The 23,172-nt window shown below is 45.3% G+C and overlaps 3 protein-coding genes across 3 annotated transcripts; 1 reads left to right on the top strand and 2 right to left on the bottom strand.

Annotated features, from left to right (window-relative positions):
- The first annotated feature begins 120 nt into the window (after positions 1–120).
- Positions 121–2,969, top strand: rbm34 (RNA binding motif protein 34). Its single transcript, XM_054779723.1, has 11 exons — positions 121–284; positions 615–771; positions 869–984; positions 1,092–1,293; positions 1,376–1,435; positions 1,613–1,656; positions 1,731–1,814; positions 1,896–1,959; positions 2,042–2,084; positions 2,154–2,272; positions 2,343–2,969. The coding sequence occupies exons 1-11, from the start codon at positions 262–264 to the stop codon at positions 2,601–2,603; spliced, it is 1,173 nt and encodes a 390-aa protein (XP_054635698.1). The 5' UTR covers positions 121–261; the 3' UTR covers positions 2,604–2,969.
- On the bottom strand, positions 2,867–9,837 carry tomm20b (translocase of outer mitochondrial membrane 20b). The gene is made up of 5 exons (XM_054779740.1): positions 9,598–9,837; positions 8,368–8,414; positions 8,220–8,301; positions 3,188–3,330; positions 2,867–3,111 (listed from the first exon to the last, which is right to left on the bottom strand). Exons 1-5 carry the CDS (start codon positions 9,719–9,721, stop codon positions 3,067–3,069), a joined length of 441 nt encoding a protein of 146 aa, XP_054635715.1. The 5' UTR covers positions 9,722–9,837; the 3' UTR covers positions 2,867–3,066.
- A 5,399-nt stretch (positions 9,838–15,236) lies between these two features.
- irf2bp2b (interferon regulatory factor 2 binding protein 2b) lies at positions 15,237–17,097 on the bottom strand. Its single transcript, XM_054778362.1, has 2 exons — positions 16,196–17,097; positions 15,237–16,114 (listed from the first exon to the last, which is right to left on the bottom strand). The coding sequence occupies exons 1-2, from the start codon at positions 16,881–16,883 to the stop codon at positions 15,378–15,380; spliced, it is 1,425 nt and encodes a 474-aa protein (XP_054634337.1). The 5' UTR covers positions 16,884–17,097; the 3' UTR covers positions 15,237–15,377.
- Between the last annotated feature and the right edge of the window lie 6,075 nt (positions 17,098–23,172).

Genomic DNA, 23,172 nt, shown 5'->3' with positions numbered 1-23,172 from the left:
TTGTGGTATTTACCTAAATAAATGTAGACTGTGACATTACGAGTCAGATATAGACGAAAGTTAGAAATGTTCTTTTTGACTTGAGAGCGTGTTTCCCATCGAACACTTTTGACAGAAGGACTACAGCAGCGCGACGTGCACACGTTCAAACACTTGATTTAAAGAAGCAGAAATGTATCTAAATGTTGTTGTCAACCTTATTTTAACTTCAACACTTTATTAGACGAGCGGACGGAAAGAATTTGTTTGGTGGAAGTCATCATGAAGAAGAGACTTCATCACAGGTTTGTTTACATGGTACAATATTAAAACAACATGTATCGTATTGTCTAATAATCTCCACTTCGATCGATCACTAATGTATACTTACAGTTAGCCGCGACGAGACAAAAAGTTGGAGGAAGAGGTTAATTGTTTAAAGAAAACCAAAAAATGCACATTATTATTCATTATTCTGCATACATGACGTTTTATTCGAAGTGTGTTCTTAAAACAACACCAGACGATCTTAACACTGTTTGTGTTGAGCTTAACATTTAATAGAAATGAAAATGGCTCGTTTTTTGCAATCTAAATTCCAACTATGTCACCATGTTTCGTGTCTTCTGTCCTAGCATGGAAACGTCTCCTAGACACGCGCCCGCTGACTACGAGGTGGGTCAAGTGTCAGGAAGTTTGTTCCAGAAGAAGTCTGCGGCTTCTGGATCACTTTCAGCTTTGTTCAGCAGCGCCGCACCCACCGCATCTGTCCTCTTCAAACCTGCACCCCAGGTGAGACTACAGTACCAGAGTGGACCAGAATCTCAGATCAGTATCGCTGATGGCGCTCCTTCAAATCATCTTGATTGGTCTTGTGTTGTCATGACAGCTGTCTCACAAGAACATCCAGCAGCTGGAATCTCAGGAGGTCCAAGGTCAAGCCCACCCTAAGGAGAAGAAGTCCCCCAAGAAGAAATCTGCAGCTGAGCAGAAGCTGGAGAACAGGTGAAGAAGACTTGACTATCTGAATGTAGTGCAAGAGTTGATTAGTGGTGTGAATAAAAGGAGGCTAGCTGATTGTTGTAAAGAAATACAATCCTACTTTTTGTCAGGGAGAGCAGCCTGCAGAATGCTGATGAAACCGAGAAAAAACCAAAAAAGAGGAAGAGGAAAGTGTGGGAGGCGGATGCTGTGAAAGACGTGGAGCACTGGGTGATGAAGAGGCAGAGGCTGCGAGCTCACAAGCAGGAAGAGGCGGCCAAGGCCGACAGGACCGTCTTTGTGGGCAATCTGCCAGTCAACTGCACCAAGAAGGTGCCGCCATCTTTGCGTACGTTTGATTGTGATGCTTTCTCACCGCGTTCAATGTGTCCTTGTATCTGTCCCTGCTCCTCAGATGCTTCACAGCCTCTTTAGGGACAATGGATCCATCCAGTCCATACGCTTCCGTTCTATGGTAAGGAACAGAAAGCATCGTGTCCACACACTTGATTTAAAGGAGACTTGAAATAAGTTCAACATGTCATTACGAAGCAATATCTTGAGCCATCAAAATCAACTCGTGTGCAAATGAAATGTTTTCCCGCCCCAAACAAGCATTCTGGTTACATGATGCCTGTTTTGGCCACTGCAGGTCCGAGAGGACCCGTCCATGTCACGCAGAGTCGCCGCCATCAAGTAAGTCTCCATCTTGTTGGACAGTGTCCTCAGTAGCCGCCATCTTGTTTTCAAAATGCTATCTTTCATGGCAGGCGCCAAGCTCACCCACTGAAGCAGAGCATCAATGCATACGTGGTGTTTGAGGACAGCGACGGTGTCTCCAAGGCGCTGGAAAGGTTTAAAGAGTTTACACTTGAACACATCACTTCTTCTGTGGTAAGATGTCCTGACCCGCTAGCCATCTTGTCTACTGACAGGAATGGCGTGGAGATCGAGAAGGATTTCTTCATCCGTGTGGACAGAGTGACTGTCAACTCTTCAGTAAGTCATGTGACCCACTGAGAGTCCATCACGTGTGTCATGGTGTCTTTTTTTCTTCTTCTTCTTCTTCTTCTTCTTTCAGCACGACCACAAACGCTCCGTCTTTGTCGGCAACCTCCCCTTTGGTGAGTGTGTGTGTGTGTGCAGGGTCAAGGTTGCCCAGTGCTCCTGTTAACGTGTTGTCATTCTGGCAGACGTGAAAGAGTTGGCGTTGCGTCGACACTTTGAGGAGTGCGGTGGTGTGGAGGCTGTCCGACTGGTGCGAGACCACAACTCTGGACTGGGCAAAGGATTTGGTTACATCCTGTTTGAGGTACAAACCCTCAACCTTTCTGACAGTTTGCGGTGATCACCCGACATGAAAGATGACTTCAATATTGCAGAGTTCTGACTCTGTCCAACTGGCGCTGAAGCTGGATGGCTCCAAGCTGGAGGGCCGGTCCATCAGGGTAAAACGGTCGGTGAAAAAGGAGAAGAGCAACACCAGAGGAGCAGCAGGAAAGATGCCGGCCCAAAGGAAATTCCTGGTGAAGAAAAGTGGGCCGAATCACAACTTCAAAGGCGAGATGGCCGATCCCAAGAAGAAGCCCAAAAAGAAACCAGGCAAGAATAAAGGAAAGCCAAAAAAGAGTGTTCACATATGACAGGAAGTGGGGCAAGAAAATAAAAGCGTTGGATTAAAAATGGACACTTTTGTCATGCATTGTTTTAACATTTTAATTATTGGTGATGTCATATTTGCTTTTTGTGACAGTACAATTGTTAATTCATGCTAGTTAAAGTGAGGATGTGAGGAAAACTCTATAAAAAGGTTACTTGAAGGAATATGGAAGCAGACTTTAGTGATTTAAGATGTGGTGAACTAATGCTGTATTTTCTGTACAAACAAAAGACCAAAAGACAAAAGTGTAGTTTGTTCCCACTTTATGTTTCCACATTTTGTAACTTTGTAAAAAGTCTACATCAGAACGGACAAAACAATAAATACTTCAATCCTAGCAGTGATCTAATAACTGTGCCATCCCAGATGAAACAAAGCGACTTAGAGGTCGAGAGTCAGTCCATCAGTCCTCAGCGGGTCATGGAAGCACAAACATGATGACATCATCACTCTATATCGTCCTCGCTCAGACTCTGTGCACTCACAATGCGCTGCAACACACAAATACCTTTTACAAGCACACAAACACACTGACAGGCGGTGCTATGACTGAAGAAGTCAGTGTACCTGGCTGATGGTGGGCAGTTTTGTGAGCAATATCTGGAAGACGGGTGGCGGCAGAGTCTGCTGCAACACCTGAAGGAGCTGCTGAGGTTGACCACAGACGGCGATGGCATTGGTCAGATGGTCCACGCCCTTTTCATAGTCCCCTGTGGTGGAGACAACATTAAGAGACGACAGTAAGAGGATGTTTTGATTCAAGATTCAAGAGTTTTATTGTCATATGCACAGTAAAACAGGTAGTTCTGCTATGAAATTCTTGTTCTGTTCATTCTCCCAAAAAAGAAAGAAAACAAGAAAATGAATAAGAACATAAACATTAATACCAATAAATTAAGCAACAACAACAGAAGAGACATGAATGCCAATGAATGAATGAATGAAAGAATAAATTAACAGAGTTATGAGTGTGTTGCGTGCGGAGAGTGTGAGTGCTTTGTTGAGAAGCCTGATGGCCTGTGGGTAAAAGCTGTTTGCCAGCCTTGTGGTCCTGGACTTCAAACTCCTGTAGCGTCTGCCTGACGGTAGGAGTGTGAATAATGAGTGTTGTGGATGTGTGCTGTCCTTGATGAGGTTGTGTGTTCTTCGCAGGACGCAAGATTTATAAATGTCTTGCAGTGAGGGGAGGGCTGCCCCAACAATGTTCTGTGAGGTCTTGATCACCCGCTGGAGTGCCTTCCTATCACGTGTTGTACAGTTACCGTACCAAACAGTGATGGAGGCTGTAAGGACACTTTCAATAGTGCATCTGTAGAAGCAACTAAGGATTTTGGTGGGCATTCCAAATTTCCTCAGTCTTCTCAGGAAGTACAGTCTCCTTTGGGACTTCTTCATAATTTGTTGGGTGTTGTGAGACCAGGTGACGTCCTCGCTGATGTGTGTGCCAAGGAACTTGAAGGTTTTCACCCTCTCAACCTCAGTCTCATCAATAAACAGGGGTCTATGCGGCTCCTTTTCCCTTGTTCTTGGGTCGATGATCATCTCTTTGGTCTTATCTGTATTGAGATGGAGATTGTTATCACGACACCAAGCTATGAGGTCCGCCACCTCTCTTCTGTATGACGTTTCAACACCACCAGTGATCAGGCCGATGACTGTAGTGTCATCCGCAAATTTAATAATGCTGGTGTTGTTGTGGGAGGCCATGCAATCGTAGGTGAAGAGTGTGTAAAGGAGCGGACTCAGCACACACTCCTGTGGGGTCCCAGTGCTCACAATTCTTGAGCTGGATGTGCGATTGTGGACTCTGACTGACTGGGGCCTGCCTGTGAGAAAGTTAAACACCCAGTTACAGAGGGAGGGTGACAGGCCAAGTGTGAGGAGCTTATTTGTGAGTTTGTGGGGGCTGACTGTATTAAAAGCAGAGCTGTAGTCTATAAATAGCATTCTGACATATGTGTCCTGGCCCTGTAGGAGAGAAAGGGCTGTGTGGATGGCAGTGTTGACTGCATCATCCGTGGACCGGTTCTGGCGATATGCAAACTGTAGAGGGTCCACAGTGGCCGGGATGCTCTTTTTGATGTGGGTCATGACTATCCTTTCAAAGCACTTCATTACAATTGGAGTGAGTGCTATAGGGCGATAGTCATTCAAGCAGGTCACGTTGCTCTTCTTGGGTACGGGCACTATGGTGGTGGACTTAAAGCAGGTCGATACAGATGCTTGTGCAAGCGACAGGTTAAATATGTCAGCAAGCACATCAGCTAGCTCTGATGAGCAAACCCGAAATGCACGGCCTGAGATGTTGTCTGGGCCTGCTGCCTTTCGTGGGTTTGTTTTGTTCAGAACCCTGCGCACATCAGCTGATGTCACCATGAGAGGTGAGTCCTGTGTGCCCAAACCCAGCCACCCTCTCTGCTCATCAGGAGTTTGGTTTTCAAAGCGGGCGTAGAACTCATTCAGCTCGCCTGGAAGTGTGGTTTGGGGCTATGCTACTCCGCTGTCGATACTCTGATGTGCTGAAGCCCCGTCCACATGCGCATGCATGCATGCATATATATATATATATATATATATATATATATATATATATATATATATATATATATATATATATATATATATATATATATATATGTACATTATACATATATATATACACAGTGCCTATCATCTTTGATGATTTACCATTTTATTGCTTTCATAAGTCAATCATGGTCAATAAATTTTAGCTTTTTAAACAAAAAAATATTGGGAATAAAAACTCTATGTCAAAGTGAAAACAGATTTCCATCAAGTAATGTTAATGAAAGAAAATTATATAAATTAAAATAATTGTTTGCACTATTATTCACCCCCTTCAAGTCAGTATTTAGTAGATGCACCTTTGGCTGCAATCACAGCAGTGAGTCTCGAAGATGTCTCGAGCTCTGGTATGTTGGGTGTGTGTTTGGCAATGTTTGAAGTTTGTGTTTATAACATTACCAAGGTCTATCCACGTGTTTGAAATTTTACCCAAAATGTAACACTTGGGTACCCTTGATCTGAGCCATGCACATATATACATATACACATACATATATACTGTATTTTGCCCCACTCGTTTTGCCCTCCACACAGGAGGGCATTTTGTTTTTCTTCAGCCATGCAGAGCCATTCACCCCCTTCAAGTCAGTATTTAGTAGATGCACCTTTGGCTGCAATCACAGCAGTGAGTCTGGAAGATGTCTCGAGCTCTGGTATGTTGGGTGTGTGTTTGGCAATGTTTGAAGTTTGTGTTTATAACATTACCAAGGTCTATCCACGTGTTTGAAATTTTACCCAAAATGTAACACTTGGGTACCCTTGATCTGAGCCATGCACATATATACATATACACATACATATATACTGTATTTTGCCCCACTCGTTTTGCCCTCCACACAGGAGGGCATTTTGTTTTTCTTCAGCCATGCAGAGGTGGACTTGCTGGTGTGTTTTGGATCATTGTCCTGCGGCAGAGCCCAAGTCAGCCAGTGTCTTCTTATGATGGAGTCAGGAACACTGACCTTAACTGAGGCCTGCAGTTCTTTGGATGTTGTTGTGGGGTCTTTTGTGACCTCTTGGATGAGCTATCACTTTTTCCACACAGAGCCATGTACATTTTGATTTTTTTTTCTCCCTTAATAATAAAAAGTGTCATTTAGAAACTGCATTTTGTGTTCAGTTGTGTTGTCATTGAAAAAATTAAATTTTGTTTGATGATCCGAAATTTTTAAGTGTCACAAACATGCAAAAAAAAATCAGTAACCAGGAAGGGGGAAAACACTTTTTCAAACCACTATCACATCATTATAATGCAATATTTCCTTCAATATATCATCTTTCACTGTTGTAAAGTTGTGGAATACATTGTGACATGTATTTTCTCACAGGCAGTTTGTACAGTCTGTCAAACATTTGCAGCATTTCTTGAAACGCTGGCTTTTCAATTGTAAAGATGAGCGAGTACACCACTATCTGTATCTGTATCTGTATCTGTTCACCCATCTAAATGATCTGTATCCGTATCTGTACTTGGAGTCGGCGGGGCATAAACTCAAAGTGGGTGTGCCTTAACCAGGTGGGGCTTGCATTGGCACATTATTTTAAGTCTGAAATTAACATGTATTGATGAGAAGTTTTCTATATTTATTGTTTATCATTCAGCTACAGTATATGTGTACTGTGTATGTGTGTTAGTGATCTGTAAGACTTTATTATTTCATTATTTTTTAATGATCTGTATCAAGTTGGCGATTCATACAAACATCCTGGGAAATAATCTGTCAGCCTTGTTCACTGTATTTTTCTCAAATGCAGCACTAGCAAAGCTTTCCAACTGACTTTATATCACCAGCCAAATTAAGAAACAGACGAGGAAAAAAACACACTGGCAGTGACTGGCACACAAGCCGCACACAGCTGTCTTGTGAAATGCACTGCGTACGTTTTAATATTGCAACGTGCATACTGCAACGTACTGAGAGGGGTGTAATATTTCACTACGCTTATGTATATAATATATGATAGCCATACAGGCAGAATGTTTGATGCAGCTCTTGCTACTGTGCAGGTGTACCTAATGTTGTGGCCAGTCAATGCAGGTTACTGTTACCGCTGTCTGTGTACTGCAAACTGTAAATTAACAAAATTCTTATATTGTAGGCAGCACGGCTGTTTTATGATGACTTCATGAAATAAGACAAAAATACATTTCAAGGAAAAACGCAATTGAGATGTTGCATTTGTGACTGACGCAACACATGCCTGCACAGCGCTGTCTTGTCAAACACGCCGCGTACTTTACAAAAAAGTAACGTTAGATACAAACCGAAATGGAGGCAAGCTAAGGAAAGCCTAATAAAGTGGCGGCAGTGGCACCACACGAGCAGTTTTCAACTTGCCAATTGCACAGTGTACGTGAATGAGGCACCGCTCTGTGGCTGCCGCCTGCAGCCTGCAGAGTATGTCTAGGGAGAGGTGGTCGCTGTGTGTGACTGGCCAGTCACATCTTTATCAGTCCAAATTTTTAGTACGTTACCTTGCATTGCTCTTCACGAGGCAACACTCTACTGCTATGTGTATCTGAGCGCCCTCGCCTCAACTCATAGAGACAAAGAGACTGCTTTGACTGTCAAGAGGGCCCACTTTGTTCAAGCCGTTGTTTTATGGAGTCAACACGCCCAGGGGCTGAAAACAGAGTGAACCCTCTTCCTGCCTGTTTGGAGGCGAGAGAAGAGGAAAATAGACACGCATTTACATGGAGATATATCAAGGCCGGCAAAATGTGTGTCCTGACACAACTCAGCTACGTCGTCCTTTTATTGCCACACGGCTGACATCACTCTTGCTCCTTGCTACTTTGTTCAACCGCTAGCAAACACTGTTGTTGTAATCACATGGGCTCTATCCAGTCTCTGCTGGATAGACGTGATGGGGCAGAGTCTTGAATCGACTGCTTTTGTTGGAGTGCCAATATCGGAGATTTAAGATACAGGCCAATACACCCCAATTTTTTTGTTGTTGTTGCTGCTGATATCCGATAGCAAAATCAGACTGGGAGATCCCGAGTTCTTACCTTGTGCCAGTAGCTCCTCCCCCAGCTGTATCTCCTCCAGGAAGAACTTCTGCACAGCTTCAGCGTCTTTCAGGTCAGGGAGCTGATGAAGACAAATGTGCAGAATCATGAATAGTGATGACCTAACAGAACAATTGGTGGAACCCACCTTGGCCAGACCAGCTCGTTCTTTTGCTGCCTTTTGCTTCCTCCTGCCTGAAACAACAACACACAGCATAGATGTAAATCACTGAGCAATATGCTAATCTGGTATTGAAAATTCACAATTATGTCCAAGAAGTTTAGCAGATTAGATTGTCTTTTGACTAAAACTCAGCTGGCAGGTGTTCTATTCTAACCACGCATTAAGTCAAACACAACTTCTAAGCTACTTGCAGCAGATCACATAGAAACAGCAACTAGCACAAATGCTGTTATTTTAAAGGAATAGTTCAGGTTTTTTTTAACATCAAGATGTATGACATCCCCATCAGCAATGTAATACAAAAACTTCGTCCCGTGAGGCGAGTTTTGGCCGGATTTCGGTGATGAGGAACATAGTTCCGATTAGTTGCTGGGGCCACTTAAGTTACTTTCTCTCGCGTCATGCCACTGCGCATCTATTGTTGTGTACGCAGGGCTGTACAGTGCTAACATTCCACTAGCATATGTGCCTAGAAATTGACTGTGCCAGTAGAAAAAAAAATCAAAAGGGAGCGCATGTGCACTAGTGTTACCGACAGTGCTAGCAAAGTTTACAAGTTGGCTCGAGTTTGAGAACAACCTCATGTTCTGTAAATATTTTAAAGGGCTGAAGCAGGCAGGTAAAAAAGCAGCCTAACAAAACAACCACTCCAAGCGGCACGTCACCTGCAGAGACAGCTGTCTGTCATGTAACCGGTTACATGACGCGACAAAACAAACCAGCCTCGACGGTGACCGCTACCCGAGATAGGTAGGTGATGATTTCCGAGGCCGAAGCGGCTGCTCAAGATCAAAATGAGTCACTGTTACGTTTGTCACTGTTGATGCACCTCAAAAAATCTGAACTATTCATTTAACACATCTTATTTGTACATTAGGAGTAGCCTTTAGTTATGCTGTTGACGCCATCTTGTTTATGTTGGTGAAGAAACCGGTGGCGAATGTTCGTCCTCCTTCTTCAAAGACCAGAGTGACGTCGGGCCTTGGTGACGTCATAGAATAACTCAAATTCTTGAAAATCATGAGTCCAAGCTCGAACTACCTAACAAATGATCCTGCTGGATCGCATAGCATCGAATGAAACGCAATAGCATATAATAGCAGAGCATGGAATGGAATATAATAGCATAGCATAACTAGAGTGGAGCTTTGAAGCAGTCCTTTTGAAGGTGAGGAAGAGGAGGTCAACACTCACGTTCTCGTAGCCTGTTCTTGAAGTTGGGATCACTTCGTCTCTTCCGGTCGAAATAAATGCAGTAACCGACGAAAAGAGCTCCACACACGCCTGCCGCGATGGCACTCGTCTTGCCAACCATCATAATTCCACTGGACGGGTCAGCCTAACGACGTCTTCGGCCTAATTTCACCTTTTTCTCGCCTGCTTCGACTGGTTGGAAGCTGGCGCAGCGGCTAGAAAGAAAGGACCCCAAAAGGCCCCCACGGCTTGACAGCTTTGGTCGTCCGACGAGCGCCTGACAGAAAATAATCCTCCGTATCTGAAACATGAGCATAGATTTTTAAGTTTTGCATAAATCAGTTAATTTATAAAAGGTAAAATATTATGGGTGAGAAGCTAATTTGAATGGAACATATTTTATACCTCTTTATGTAGATTTGTTGTTCCAATCTGTTCGGTACTTTTGCAGAGCTGGAATTTCTCTTGGAGATAAATAAAGTATATATCATCATGAACAATTCCAATAGACATATTGCAATAGTGTAGCAAGTTATTAATTACTTTGAATGATTGAATTTCGACAAAAAACTACAGCTCTTACCTTGAAATGGGTATTGAAATAAGATAGGAGAATAGATGTTAAAATGATAAGTAGCTCTCGGCCATTTTCATTTGGTAAAAGTTTTTCATTTGGTTTTACACGTTACTTGGCCTAATGATATATTGATGGTGGTTGGTCAGCAGGAGGAGATGTTGTTCCAGCACTGTTATTTTGACCTGCTGAGCTGTCAGTCAAACGATGACACCGCTGCTCGAACCTTTGACCTCATATCAATCTTCATTGTGGAGGAGCCACCTTTACTAATGAGCAAGCAAAGACTGTAATATGACAACATTAGCGTGTTCCGCCAATCATGTCAATATACAAATTTAACACATCTAAGCCAAACCCCCAATGTGATGACATCCCTTCACAGGTGAATGCAGTGTTGCCAACTTGGTTACTTTGTCACTAAATCTGGCGACATTCCAAACCCTCTTGGTGACATATTTTCTCGAAAGCGACTATAGTGACATATTAAAATTAATTTATTTTGATGAAACAATGGTTAATGGCTAATTTTAAATTAACAAACTAAGAATCATTTTTATTTGTAGTTCTAAAAATAATTAAGGCATTTTGTCTTTTTTTCTCTTCTATGAGGTTGATGCTTTTTTCCTACAGCATCTCTTACAACGTCATATGCAAATAATATGCAAATTAGCAAATTACATCATCTAGACACTTCTAGGACAGCCAATAGCTACTTTTCTTACTGAGGAGTTGGCAACAGTGGGTGAATGTATTCATGATTAGCACCACTACTGGCTTATCGAAATTCCGTTAGTAGTGTCTTGTCAAGTTCCAAGATCATGTCAATGACAGATCCATCTTCATGCCAGGTGGTGACGAGGACACAGTAGAACGTTCTAGAGTTAGCAGCAGAGAGATTGTTGGTCAGATGAAACGCAGTTTGGAGGGCTTAGCGAGAGTATTCTTTAAATCCCAAATCACACGGCAGACTTGCTAACCTTTGACCCTGTGAGAACTAGCAGACATCTGAAATCAGATTAAGCTCACACACGCTGACCTCTATATGCTTGTTTCATGACAACAGTATTAATACTAATAATAATCACCATATTTGGTCATAGTCACAGGATGAGCTGTTACTGTAAAGTGCAGGTCATGTGACTAAAACAATGTTCTCTGCTGACCCATAACATCATCTTCAACATCTCATTAGCTCCCCATGGTGATAAAAATGTATAAGGAGCATGCATGTGACTTGTGTGTGTTTCCAGGTTAATAATCACACACACACACACACACACACACACACACGCACACACACACTCGCACACTCGCACACTAACACAGGATTCCCCAGCCCCCTACTGGCAGCTGGCAGCCAATCACAGCACATACTTATGTGTTCTCATGACAACTTGACTTGAAAGAAACATCTCCTGGATGCACTGGGGCGCATCATCAGTGATGTATCCTGGGCTCATTGGGTGTTTCGGGTCTCGCAACATCAGACACCCTCCCTCTGGTGACCCAACCGGGGATGATCATGCCTCGGCTTGCGTCCCAGTAGCAACCCACGGATCTGCCCTTCTGAGCCACAGCCACCTTGTGGCTTTTTCTGCAGCTTCGCTTGCGGATTTGATGGCCCTCTTCTTGGCCGCCCCTGTTATACCCAGACGGCCTAGGACTTTGCAGAAAGACAACAGGTTACTGAGTAGAATTTATTCATTTGCTCACCTCGGCCGTTGCACAAAAATAGGATAAGGGATTAAGCTGGGATATCTTGCTTATCCTGATTTAATTTATCCGTGATCCGGTTGCATAAATGTGGAAAGTGGGATATGTTCTGACATAAACTATCATGGAGATATATTCTGTGCAGTTAAGGTCCAGGATCTATTTCCTCTCATCCCTTATCTCAGTCAGCAGTCACCATAAAGGGAAACCAATAGTTAATCCACTGGCCACTACACATTGTTATCACATTCAACTACACCATTGTCATTATTTCAACGTTTGTGATCACTCATTTCAGTCATTGTAGATAAATTATTTTAGATGATGTTGCAATCATTATATCATTTATTAGATAAATTACAGTCTACAAGATAGAGTTTACACAATTTACACAATTTGACTCACATCTGTAGTCAATTTCATCTAAAATTGAAATGGATTCATAATCACAGTATGACGTTTTCAGAGATGTTAATTGTGTTGGTTAATGTGGGTGTGTACTACATTACCCAGAAGGCGTAGCACTCGAAAGGAAACAAAAGTACAGTATACGCTGTTGAAGCTACGAGCAAGTATTGGTGGTGTGCTAATAAAGCAATAAAGAGTTTATAGATATTACTTACATTGCTGTTCCTGATTTGTTAAACAAGCAACAAACATAGCATTAATTAACTATTTGGATTTTAATTATGGTTTCAGCAGAGCAGTGAGTGTGTATTTGTGCACTACTTAGACACAAAGTATTGCAGACACCTCTGCAATACTGTGCCACGCTTTCTCTCTGTTTCATGACTGTGACGGCGTCGCCTTTCTTTTTTATTTGCTCTTTAACTCCTTGTAAGCCTCTATGAGGATTTGTGCTTCCGTCCCGGGTGGTGAATCGGTGACTCTGTGATTGATAATTGGGTCTATTTAAAGAAGCCGCGTACGTGCACTGATCCGGGATTGGTTTCACCTGGCTTGATTAAGATGTGTCTGCTTATCCTGGTTTGGGCTTTGTGCAACCAATTAAGCCTAGACGCTCATGTTTTGGGTTGGTTGAGCTCAGATCAGTCATTTACCCTGGATATCTGAATCCTACATTCCTGCAACCGGACCCTGTTCTTGAGGCAGCTCAGCTAGCAGCTAGTATGGATGAAGTGAAAACAATGGACAGATATGTTTCCATAGCAACAAGGTCATCTGGTGCTCATTTTGATGAACAAACACATTTTACGGTTTCCATACTTCCAATAAAAACAAAGAAGATGGAGTGGTGGCCCCGCCCCCTCCCAGTTGGCACCTTCAGACTCCCCCTCAGCAGCTCTACCCAACCCTTCCGCCTACACAACACATGACCTCCTCTGCTGCACGTCCTTCAACAGTCCTCAGTCGTCATGTTTGCGTCCCTCTGCTGGTAGTCACCTCAGCAACCGTCGCCATGGTTACCAGCGGGGAGACAGACGGGGGATAAGGGCAAAGCGCTTGCGATGGAGGCCATCTGACACTGACCTCTGACCTCCCAGTAACAGTGCAAACACTAGCAGTAACACCTGTTGATCCAGGTCATGAGGTCATCAGCAGTAATTCTGGCGATCAACTTGCCCGTGACAACCCCCGTAAAATCATTGTGTGCGTGTGAGAGCTGATGTCAAGGTCACGCAGAGGTCATAGCTGGCCCCATCACGGCGTGTGTGACTGAAGGTTTCCTTCAGAGCACCAAGCACACACAAACACATCAAGCATCACCGCAAAAGCACTTCCTGCCGCAGGAGCACAGATTTACAACTTTGTTTGCTCGTGGACGAAGGAGAGGAGGCCGCCACGACTCCGCCTCCTGGCTCTGCTATAACTAGTCATCAACATCTGGCCGCCATTCAAACATTGATGTGCGCATAGAGGAGACCACCTTGTCACGTGACCTCCCGAAACAGGAAGTAAACATAATTTATTAACAGGAAGTAGTAGGTGTAGTAGTAGTAGACAGGGTCACAGGAACTAACGGTTAGCATGACCTAAGTGTGACCTTTCCAGCAGGTAATCCGTGCTAGTGTAAGAGGATGACCTCACGCTGTGACGGCTAATCCATGCTGACAGGAAGCAGACGTCTCTTGTTTGCATAATGGCTAACCATCGAGGCTAACAGGCTGCTTTCACATTCAATGGCTCCGCCCCCCATGTCTGTAACACAGGCGGCACGCCCCTGTCAGGAAACGACAAAACACCAACGGTAATTTTCTGCTCACCAGTTTCTGTCACGCTGCAACAAGCGCCTCACTTCCTGTATGGTAGTGATGGTTGGTCACAAAAGGAAGTTACATTGTGGGGAACATGGGCGAAGTCAGTGGGACGCTGTGTTATAATAAACACAGCGTTATAATAAACATCTATTTATAGATATTGGCCTTAAGTGCAGTCAAACGTCAAGAACACTTTGCTGGGGGGGCAGGAAGAAGAAGAAACAGGAAGACAAAGAGTTTGTGTGCGATAGTGAGATGATAGAAGGTGAGGCATGAAATCAAGATTAATGGGGGGGCGGGAACTTTTTTTGTGATGTCACAGCTTCTCAGCCAATCATCCTGCAGCAGTGAGCCTCATGGCGTCATCCATGTTGACTGAATTATTTTTAACTCACTGGCGTCAAAGTTATGTAGTATAATCCTGGATCAGGAAGTGGCAGGCGGTGGGTATAAAGCTGTGAATGGCCTAACAAACAAAAAGGCTGACCACACAACCACAGCGGAGCTATCTTAAGTCTTCCCTCAAACAGCCTGATAGGCTGGCAGACTTCAAGGATCCACAAGAACCACACGGCATACTGTTGACACACTTGTTGTAGTGTGTGTTTAGTGTTGCATTGTATATCAGTTTCATGTGTCAGGAAGGGGTTAAGTTCTTCACCACATCACATTGGCCGCCATTCATCAGCAGCCATGTGACTCGCTTGAAGAAGAGGCGCGTCCTTGCAGCACAGTGAGGAGGCAAAGGGGGAGGGGAGGGGGGACGGTGACTCAGGAATTCCACCGTGGAGCACATGAGCGCCCGTCCCCTCCCCTTCCCCACTCTGAGGCACCCTTGTGTTATTACCCATGAGGCCGAGCACACTTCTTTTTCGCTTGTTTGTTTTGGTCCCTGTCAACTTCTCACGGCAGCCATTTTGTCCCATGCGCTGGAGAAAAGATGACATCTTTCCCTCATAAGCACCCCAACCTGCCAACCACAAGCAGCGGTCGCCACAACAACCACAAGCAGGAAGTGACCGACGCACGCCACACGGCTATTTATAGTCGCTCTTATCTCCTAACGCTCGCAAGGCCTCAGCACTCCACGTGATTTGCCGCCATATTTATGCAACACGCTCGCCCCCCCAAAAAAACACATTCGTGTACAGAGTAGTTTGCTTTTATTGGCAAGTGCTCGCTCACATTCTTCAAAAAAAAAAAAAAGGTACAAACACAAAGTAGTGAAAAACAAAAACACCACGGTCGCCACGGTAAACCACAGGAACATTTCAAGGATCCCGTTCCTTCTTGACCTTGATGTCGCCGGCCAAGATGGTGGCGATCTCGCCCTGCATGAAGGCCCATGGTATGTTGGAGCCCACCAGTGGGCAGCGCTCGCCGCTGGGACAGTACACCTCACCGTTGGCGCCCTGCTGCTTGATGCTCTCACACGAGCACGGGAAGCAGAACTTGTGTGACGCCACTGACGGGCACTGCACAAAGTGCGTGTCTTCCAGACGCTCATGACACAACGTGCAGCATAGCGGCACGCCGCCGGCCACTACCGACGAGTCCGGGCCACTCTGAAGTGGCACTGTGTGGGGCTCCATGGAGTTGGCGCTCCCGGGTCCCTCCCTCTGGGCCGGCCTCTTGTGGGACGCAGGGGAGGGCGACAAGGGGCTGCTGCTGTTCCGCCGTGCGCCCGCTGTCGTAGAGTGCACCTGAGAGGCATCTTTGGGTGAGCCAACACCACCCGCGTTGTCAGCAGCGAGGATGAGTGCGGCCATGGGGGAGTGAGAGTTCTGCACCGTGGTGGCCTCAGGGGGCGCAGTGTGGGACTGGGGGGAGCTGGTGGAAGGGGGCGCGGCCGAGAATCCAGGCAGTGCAGTGGGGGGCATTTTAGCGACCTCAGAGGGCGACGGCAGCCATGGCTGACCCTCGGTGCCATTCAGCTTGGGGTTGGAGCCTTCGCTGTCTGGCTCAGGTGACGCCTTCCTCTTCACGCTGCGAGGGTGCTTCCCCCTGTCTGAGGAAGAGCTAGTTTTAAGCTAGCTACTTACAAAGTAGGTCAAACAAAGCACTTCCTGTTGTCATGACGTCATCCTACCTGTCTTGGACGAGGAGGCGGGTCCTTCATATCCCATCATCCTCGGCATAGTCACGTGCTCCTTCTTCAACCTGCTGTCCAGCGCATGCAGTGCCATGAGCTCACGCACGCTCTTGCCCTTGCTCGCGCACTCTTTGTCCGCCATGTTTTTCTCTTTCATGTCCACTAGAACCGCAGGCTGTGTTATCTGGGCTGCGCGGCCGTTCAACGGCTGTACGGCCACCACGCCGACATTGACCAGCGGTACCAGGCTGGGCGGCACTGCGCTCGTCCTACGAGGGTTAGGGCTCTGACGGTTCAGCTCCGGCGGCTCATCCGGTTTGGGGAAGACGTTCGGCAGCGGGAGGCCGTTGGCCAACCGCACCGTCTGGTACTCCGGGCCCAGACGGGGCGGCCTGTCAGCCAGCGAGTAGCGGTCCAGGGTCTGCGGCGGGCGGGAGGCGGGCTCCCCGGCCGAATGGTGGAGCTCCTTCCCGGAGAGCGTCGCCTTACCCGGGTGCGAGGCTCGGCCGTGGGCGCGCTTGAGCTGGCGGGCAGTTTCGATAACGAACTCGACCCTGTCGGCTCCTTCGTAGTTGACACATCCACGGCACACTGCCTCGCTGAAGTCCCAGATCATGGCCCAGGGCATGCGGGGCAGGTCGCACAGATAGCATGACTGGCGCCTGGACGCGGCCCTGGCCGACATGTTAGTGTCCACAGTGACTTGTAACAAAGACTGGGTCGACGTTGTTGAGTCTCGATGAAGGAATTTGACGTCAAAAAGAAGACGAGCCTCCGCGGCGGGAAGCCATCGTGTTCCTTTCGTGGACGCGCCGCCGTCTGAACTCCTCACTAGTGGCAATAAAGCCTGGTGACGTCACATCACGCACGGTTCGTGCACAGGGCTTCTATTTACTGGAGGGGTACGCATGCGCACTTTCTGTTTGTCTGCACGAGGCGATCTGATGCCAAAGATTGTTGGTGTACAGCACGATGGATCACTAGCCTTTTTTCTCTCTCTACCGTCTGAAGACAATTAACTCTTAACTTGAGGCAAGATTTTTAAAGTCATTAAATTAAGGAAAGGCCCCCATGTTTGATTGCCATGATAGGCACTTGATCATAATCAAAATGACAATGAGGTTCGTTTGAAAATATACATGAAAATCTCCAGTAATTCAATTTACCAGGATTCTCAATCCCATGTATTGGTGATGTAACTTGTAAATGACCAACGGTCTTTGTGATGCTCTGAAGTCACAGTGAGGAAGAGGACGTCTGCCGTCATGACTTCACAGTCAGGCTTCCTGTTTTTGCAGCAGTCTTCATCCTGACCGCTGATGAAGAGGAAACGAGGAAAGCATCAAGTGGACAGCTACAAATGTCCTACTTTGTAACGTTTTCACTCTCTGATTGGCTGAAGCTGACATCTTATTGCACTAGAAAAAAAACTGGTGGTGTGGTCACATGACGTGTCACGTTTGAGTGGTAACTTGTCAGGTTCCCGTTTTATCCTCGCTAAGAGGGCGGAGCTAGACAGTGCAGTGTGTACATAAGTGGACCTAATTGGAAGATGTTGTCCTCACTTTACTTTATGATGTAACTGTGATGTTTACGTCTACAGTACTGTACTTTATGATGTAACTGATTTTTACATAGCGGTCAGACACATCAGCACTTTCTGACCTTCTAGAGCAGGGGTCTCAAACTCAGTTTACCCAGGGGCCACTGGAGGTAGTATTCGCCGAGTAAGGCTCACAATAACAATATCTATAATGATATCGGGTATGTTGCAGGAAATATGTCTAACATCTTAGCGCCCCTAAAGCGGTGTCATCTGGCAGTGAACGTTACATCTAACATTCTGACGTTCTGATAACGTCAGCATATAAACAACCTCTAGCAAACAACTCTGACGGGGCCAAAGCAGTAACACATGGAATTAGAGTTTTTATAACCACGAGATTACGACCATATTCAGGTGTCGAGAGCGCTGGCTTTAAGTACAGTCATGGAAGAAATGATTAGACCACTCTAGTTTCTTCAGTTTCGTGTTAATTTTAATGCCTGATACAACTAAAGGCACCTTTGTTTGGACAAATATAACAATGACAACAAAAATAGCTCATAACAGTTCCATTTTTTTCATTCATGTTAGCAATTTTGGTTATTATCAAGAAAACCATGGCTAGATATCTGTTCTTAAATGAAACTCTTATGAGCTATATTTGTTATCATATTTGTCCAAACAAATGTACCTTTAGGTATACCAGTCATTACAATGGATCAATAAACTGAAGAAACAAGGGTGGTCTAATCATTTTTTCCATGACTGTATATGAGTTCTTGTACCTCGCTACGAAATACCATCACATCCTCACTTCAGCCAAAATATACCAGCACTTTATGAAAAACCTAAAAGTGATGTCGTTAAAGAGCTATCACATGTGTCCGCTGTGTCACTTAACGACAGATGGTTGAGGGCCGCATGTCTAGTGGTTAGTGTAACGGATGCCAGCCTGTGAGGCTGCGCAAGTGTACGTTGGTAAACCATTACGAAGGTCCTGTGTTCGAGCCCCGGTGCGGGCAGGGAGGGTTACATTAGCATGTTGGCCACACAGTCGCAGTCTGGAGGTCGGGAAGACTGGGTTTGAATCTCCGTTGGGCATTTCTGTGTGGAGTTTGCATGTTCTCCCCGTGCGTGTGTGGGTTTTCTCTGTGTTCTCCGGTTTCCTCCCACATTCCAAAAACATGCATGTTAGGTTAATTGGCGACTCTAAATTGTTCATAGGTATGAATGTGAGTGTGAATGGTTGTTTGTCTATATGTGCCCTGCGATTGGCTGGCGACCGGTCCAGGGTGTACCCCGCCTCTTGCCCGAAGTCAGCTGGGATAGGCCCCAGCATACCCCTGTGACCCTAATGAGGATAAGCGGTATAGAAAATGGATGGATAGTTGGACTTCATGTGCAACAGACAGATTTAACTAACTGTCCATTACATTTCGCCACAATGTTTAAACAATTGTTTAAATACAACAGTAAATTGTATTATTATACTTCTATTTTTATTTATTTATGTTTGTATTTTTTGAAATGAAAGCATTTCAAGTCATTTTTTCTTCCTTTTTTGTACCGAAAATGAACCAAACCGAGCACTTCAAGAAACTGAACTGAACCGAAATTACATTTTAGTGTACCGTTACACCCCTAGAAGTTACTTACCTGTTACATGTTGTGCTGTCATTTTGTGTATGTGTGTTAGCACCGCGATTGTAGGCAGTGTTCTGTTTAGTGTCCCCCATTTCTCCATGTGACACACTCTTAGTTCCGTGGTAGCTTATGCTTTCACGCTGTGAGCATCATTGGCTTAACTTAGAGCTTGCGGGCCGCATTTACAGTAGTCTTTCCTGTCAAGTCGCGGGCCACAAAATGTGACTTGGCGGGCCGCAAATGGCCCGCGGGCCGCGAGTTTGAGACCCCTGTAGAGGGTGACTTAGGAGGTAGAGCGGGGCAATTAACCAGAGGGTTGGCCGTTTGAATCTTGCTTCAGCCATTGCAGTTGTGTCCTTGGGAAAGACACTTCACCCACTTTGCTTCACTGACCAAGATGCTGCCTTATGACCTGGATGCGGTTGCCGGACAGTGCCTGCTCACTGCTCGTCAAGAGGATGGTTTAAATGCAGAGATGTCTATTATTTTTACAAGCAGACTGATAATGAAGGAGGACATATGTAATGTCCAGCAGACCAAACAGAACCATCAGAAGGCTTCCCAGCCTTGGGCGCAGAACCCCGACAGGTCGCTGTGTTTTGCGGGCTCAGCAGATTCCGTAAATAGCCTCCTGCCGGTCGCTCAGAGGGGAGATTTGCAGACTCGGTCCGGCGGCTGCAGGGGTCGACCCGGTCCGTTTATTCAGCTTAGCCGTTTCACACGGGGGAGGAAGTTTGTTGGATGGGGAAAGGTGACATGGTCACGCTGGAGCTTAGAGGCTCGCAGAGATTAACTGTTTGCAGCCTGACCTGATGATCAGAACCTCGCCGGAGCTTCACTCTGGCTCGTGTGAATGTTGGGACATATATTTTGTAATAATTAATTTTATTAATAGGATTTGACTTTATTAGTGTTTGACCTAATGAGTCTTTGACTTTGTTAACAGCACAAAGTGTCCAATCTGATGTCACCACTGTACTGCTCACAGCCATGAGGGGTTGCATCTGCATGGGGGTTGCTTTCATATGCTGTGATGTAATGACTTCATGTCTTTGAGACGTTATCTCTCTCATACATCCCCTCCCTATGTCAGTGCATGCAAACATCATTGCAGAGGTTTTACTCTGCAGCAAAGCTTCATTCAAGAGAGCAGCAAACTAATTGACTTTGCAACTGACAATCATTTAGATTTAAAGAGTCACCAAAGCTTGTTTCAAACTTCAAAACCAGGAGTTCTATTCTTGATGACAAATTGTGTTAGACGAACCACGCTGCTGCTTGCATGCTAGCTCAAGCGTATCACACAGTGAATCCAACGTGTCTGAAGTGGGGAGTCAATAGCGTTGACGGTGGAGACAAAAATGGTGGCACAAGTTACAGAAATGAGATGTTAGTGGTGGTGTAGCACAGAAACAAGACAAAAACAAGCATCTTTTTTTTTTTCCCCTCCATCACCGCACAGCCTTGTTGATCTTGTGCAGGCCTGCAGGAGGTCGCCAAAGCCCTGCTGGGAAAACGTGGCGGCTGCCAAGCAGGAGTAGCGCAGCCTGCCAGGTCCAACTGGAGCCACGCCCATCGCAGGCCCTGCCAACTGGCTCCCCGCCAGGGCTTCGTGCCAAACACTCAGTCAGTTGCCATGGCGAGGGAGGGGGCAATAATAGTGACTCCAGATGTGCCATATACTGTGTATGTGTGTGTTGGTGGTGGCTCAAAAGTGCATGGGGGGGCAGCTCAAGCTGTCAAGTGGGGAAAGGATGGGAGTTTCCCTGGAGTACATTTTAACGAGTAAACACTTGAAAATGTGTCTACTTGTCGAGCCGACATGGTGGGGGCTGAGGGGGCGGAAGGCAGAAGACAAATTGATGTGAAAAAAAAGTTCTAATTCTTTTTCATCTCCACCCCTACTGCCTGACTCCAAAAATAATACATTTTTAGTGTTTGGTGGAAGACTTTTATTTGATGTGTTAAGTGCACAAGCTCGCACACACGCACACCCGCACACGCTTGTGTAATGTGATTAGAAGCTCAGTGTACAACACAAGACATTGTGACCTCTGACCCTGTGAGGTGTTCTTCTACATAAACTGTGTTGTGGACACAAACATTACAATAAAGCATCAGAAGTCAAAAGAAGTTAACTCATCAGATTTCCTGTTTGAGCGGCGAGACAGGAAGTGACCTCACTGTCATCAGGGTGAAACACGGGGAATGTTTACGCTGAACTTCCTGCTATTGGCCGTCTGACAGCCGGCCAGCAGCTGCTGAGCTCCACTTCCACTTCTGTGCGCTGTAGTTTGTGTCTACAATCGCAGGAAAGGAGGCCAAGAAGTTACTTGTAAGCTCTTGACTCCTCGTTTCCTCCTCGTGGATCTTATCTGGCCTCCATGATTGAAAACTGGCCGAGTCCTAAGAAGCAGAACTTCTCCTTCTTAGGACTCGTCCAGCTCTCTCAAACATGCTACCTGAAGCATGTGAACTGAAACATGCTACCTAAAACAAGGTGTGTGAAACATGCTAACTGAAATAAGCTACAGTAGTACCTCGCATAACATAAACCTCCTTTTACATAAATTCCACTGAACGTAAAGAATTTATGTAAAGTTTTTGCATCATATTACAGAAGAAATTCCATATAACATAAAGCCTCAAGTCAGTGCAAGTCTTTTTTTTTTCCAATCAACTTTATTAATGCCTCAAGTCGGTGCAAATTCAGACTAACACTTGGTGACGCCTTCTGACGCATCACGCTCTCATTGGCTGATTGTCGGGGCACCGCCTCTGCTCTCATCTCATTGGCTGATTATCGGGGCACCGCCTACACTCCCATCTCATTGGCTGATTATCGGGGCACCGCCTACGCTCTCATCTCATTGGCTGAGTTATACCGCACGTACTGTACGTGAGTTTGTGTGAGACAGGCTTGTCCCTTCAAACTCCTTCCTCTTCGTAGTCCCCCTTAAACTAACTTAAACAATTAAGTTAAGTTACAAATTAAAATTTTGCACACAGCATTATCGTGTAGTGCGTGTGCGTTTGTCTGTGAGACCAGCTGACTCTTTAAGGCTCGTCCTCCTCCTCCTTCCTGCCTCCACTTGCGCTCCTGATCAAGACATCTCGTGAACGGTAGGATTGTTTTTGTTTTTCAGTTTTATTCATTTACAGTAATCTTATTTATTACCTTTTTTATATTGGAATGTTGCTGTACTATGTTTATGCTAACGTTTTCTTAGATTTTCCCACCATATTTGGTGGACTTTGAATATTTTGAAGTGCCAAAGGGGTGAGTTTGGGAAGATCTTGGAATGGATTAGGCTATTTACATGTATTTTACGCTTCGTATAACATAAAAATCGTATGACATAAAGGTTCTCGGAACGGATTATTTACGTTGTAGGGGCGTCTACTGTATTTGAAACATGCTACCTGAAGCATGCAAACTGAAACATGCTAGCTAAAACAAGCTACTTGAAACGTGCTAACTGAAACAAGCTACTTGAAATGTGCTAACTGAAACAAGCTACTTGAAGCATGCTAACTGAAATAAGCTTTGTGAAACATGCTACCTGGAGCACACTAACTGAAACGTGCTAGGTAAAACACGCTAACTGAAACAAACTATTTGAAACATGCTAGCCGACATATGGTAGCTGGAACATGGTAACTGAGCAAACTATTTGAAACATACAACTTCAAAGGTGCTAACTGAAACAAGCTACCAGTATTTGAAACATGCACATCACTGTTGCCGTGGTAATGCTCCAGCAGCAACAGTTTCAGCATTAAC

Source organism: Dunckerocampus dactyliophorus, chromosome 6, assembly GCF_027744805.1.
Source record: "Dunckerocampus dactyliophorus isolate RoL2022-P2 chromosome 6, RoL_Ddac_1.1, whole genome shotgun sequence".
Classification (NCBI taxonomy): domain Eukaryota; kingdom Metazoa; phylum Chordata; class Actinopteri; order Syngnathiformes; family Syngnathidae; genus Dunckerocampus; species Dunckerocampus dactyliophorus.
This window is presented reverse-complemented; position numbering and strand designations above follow the sequence as displayed.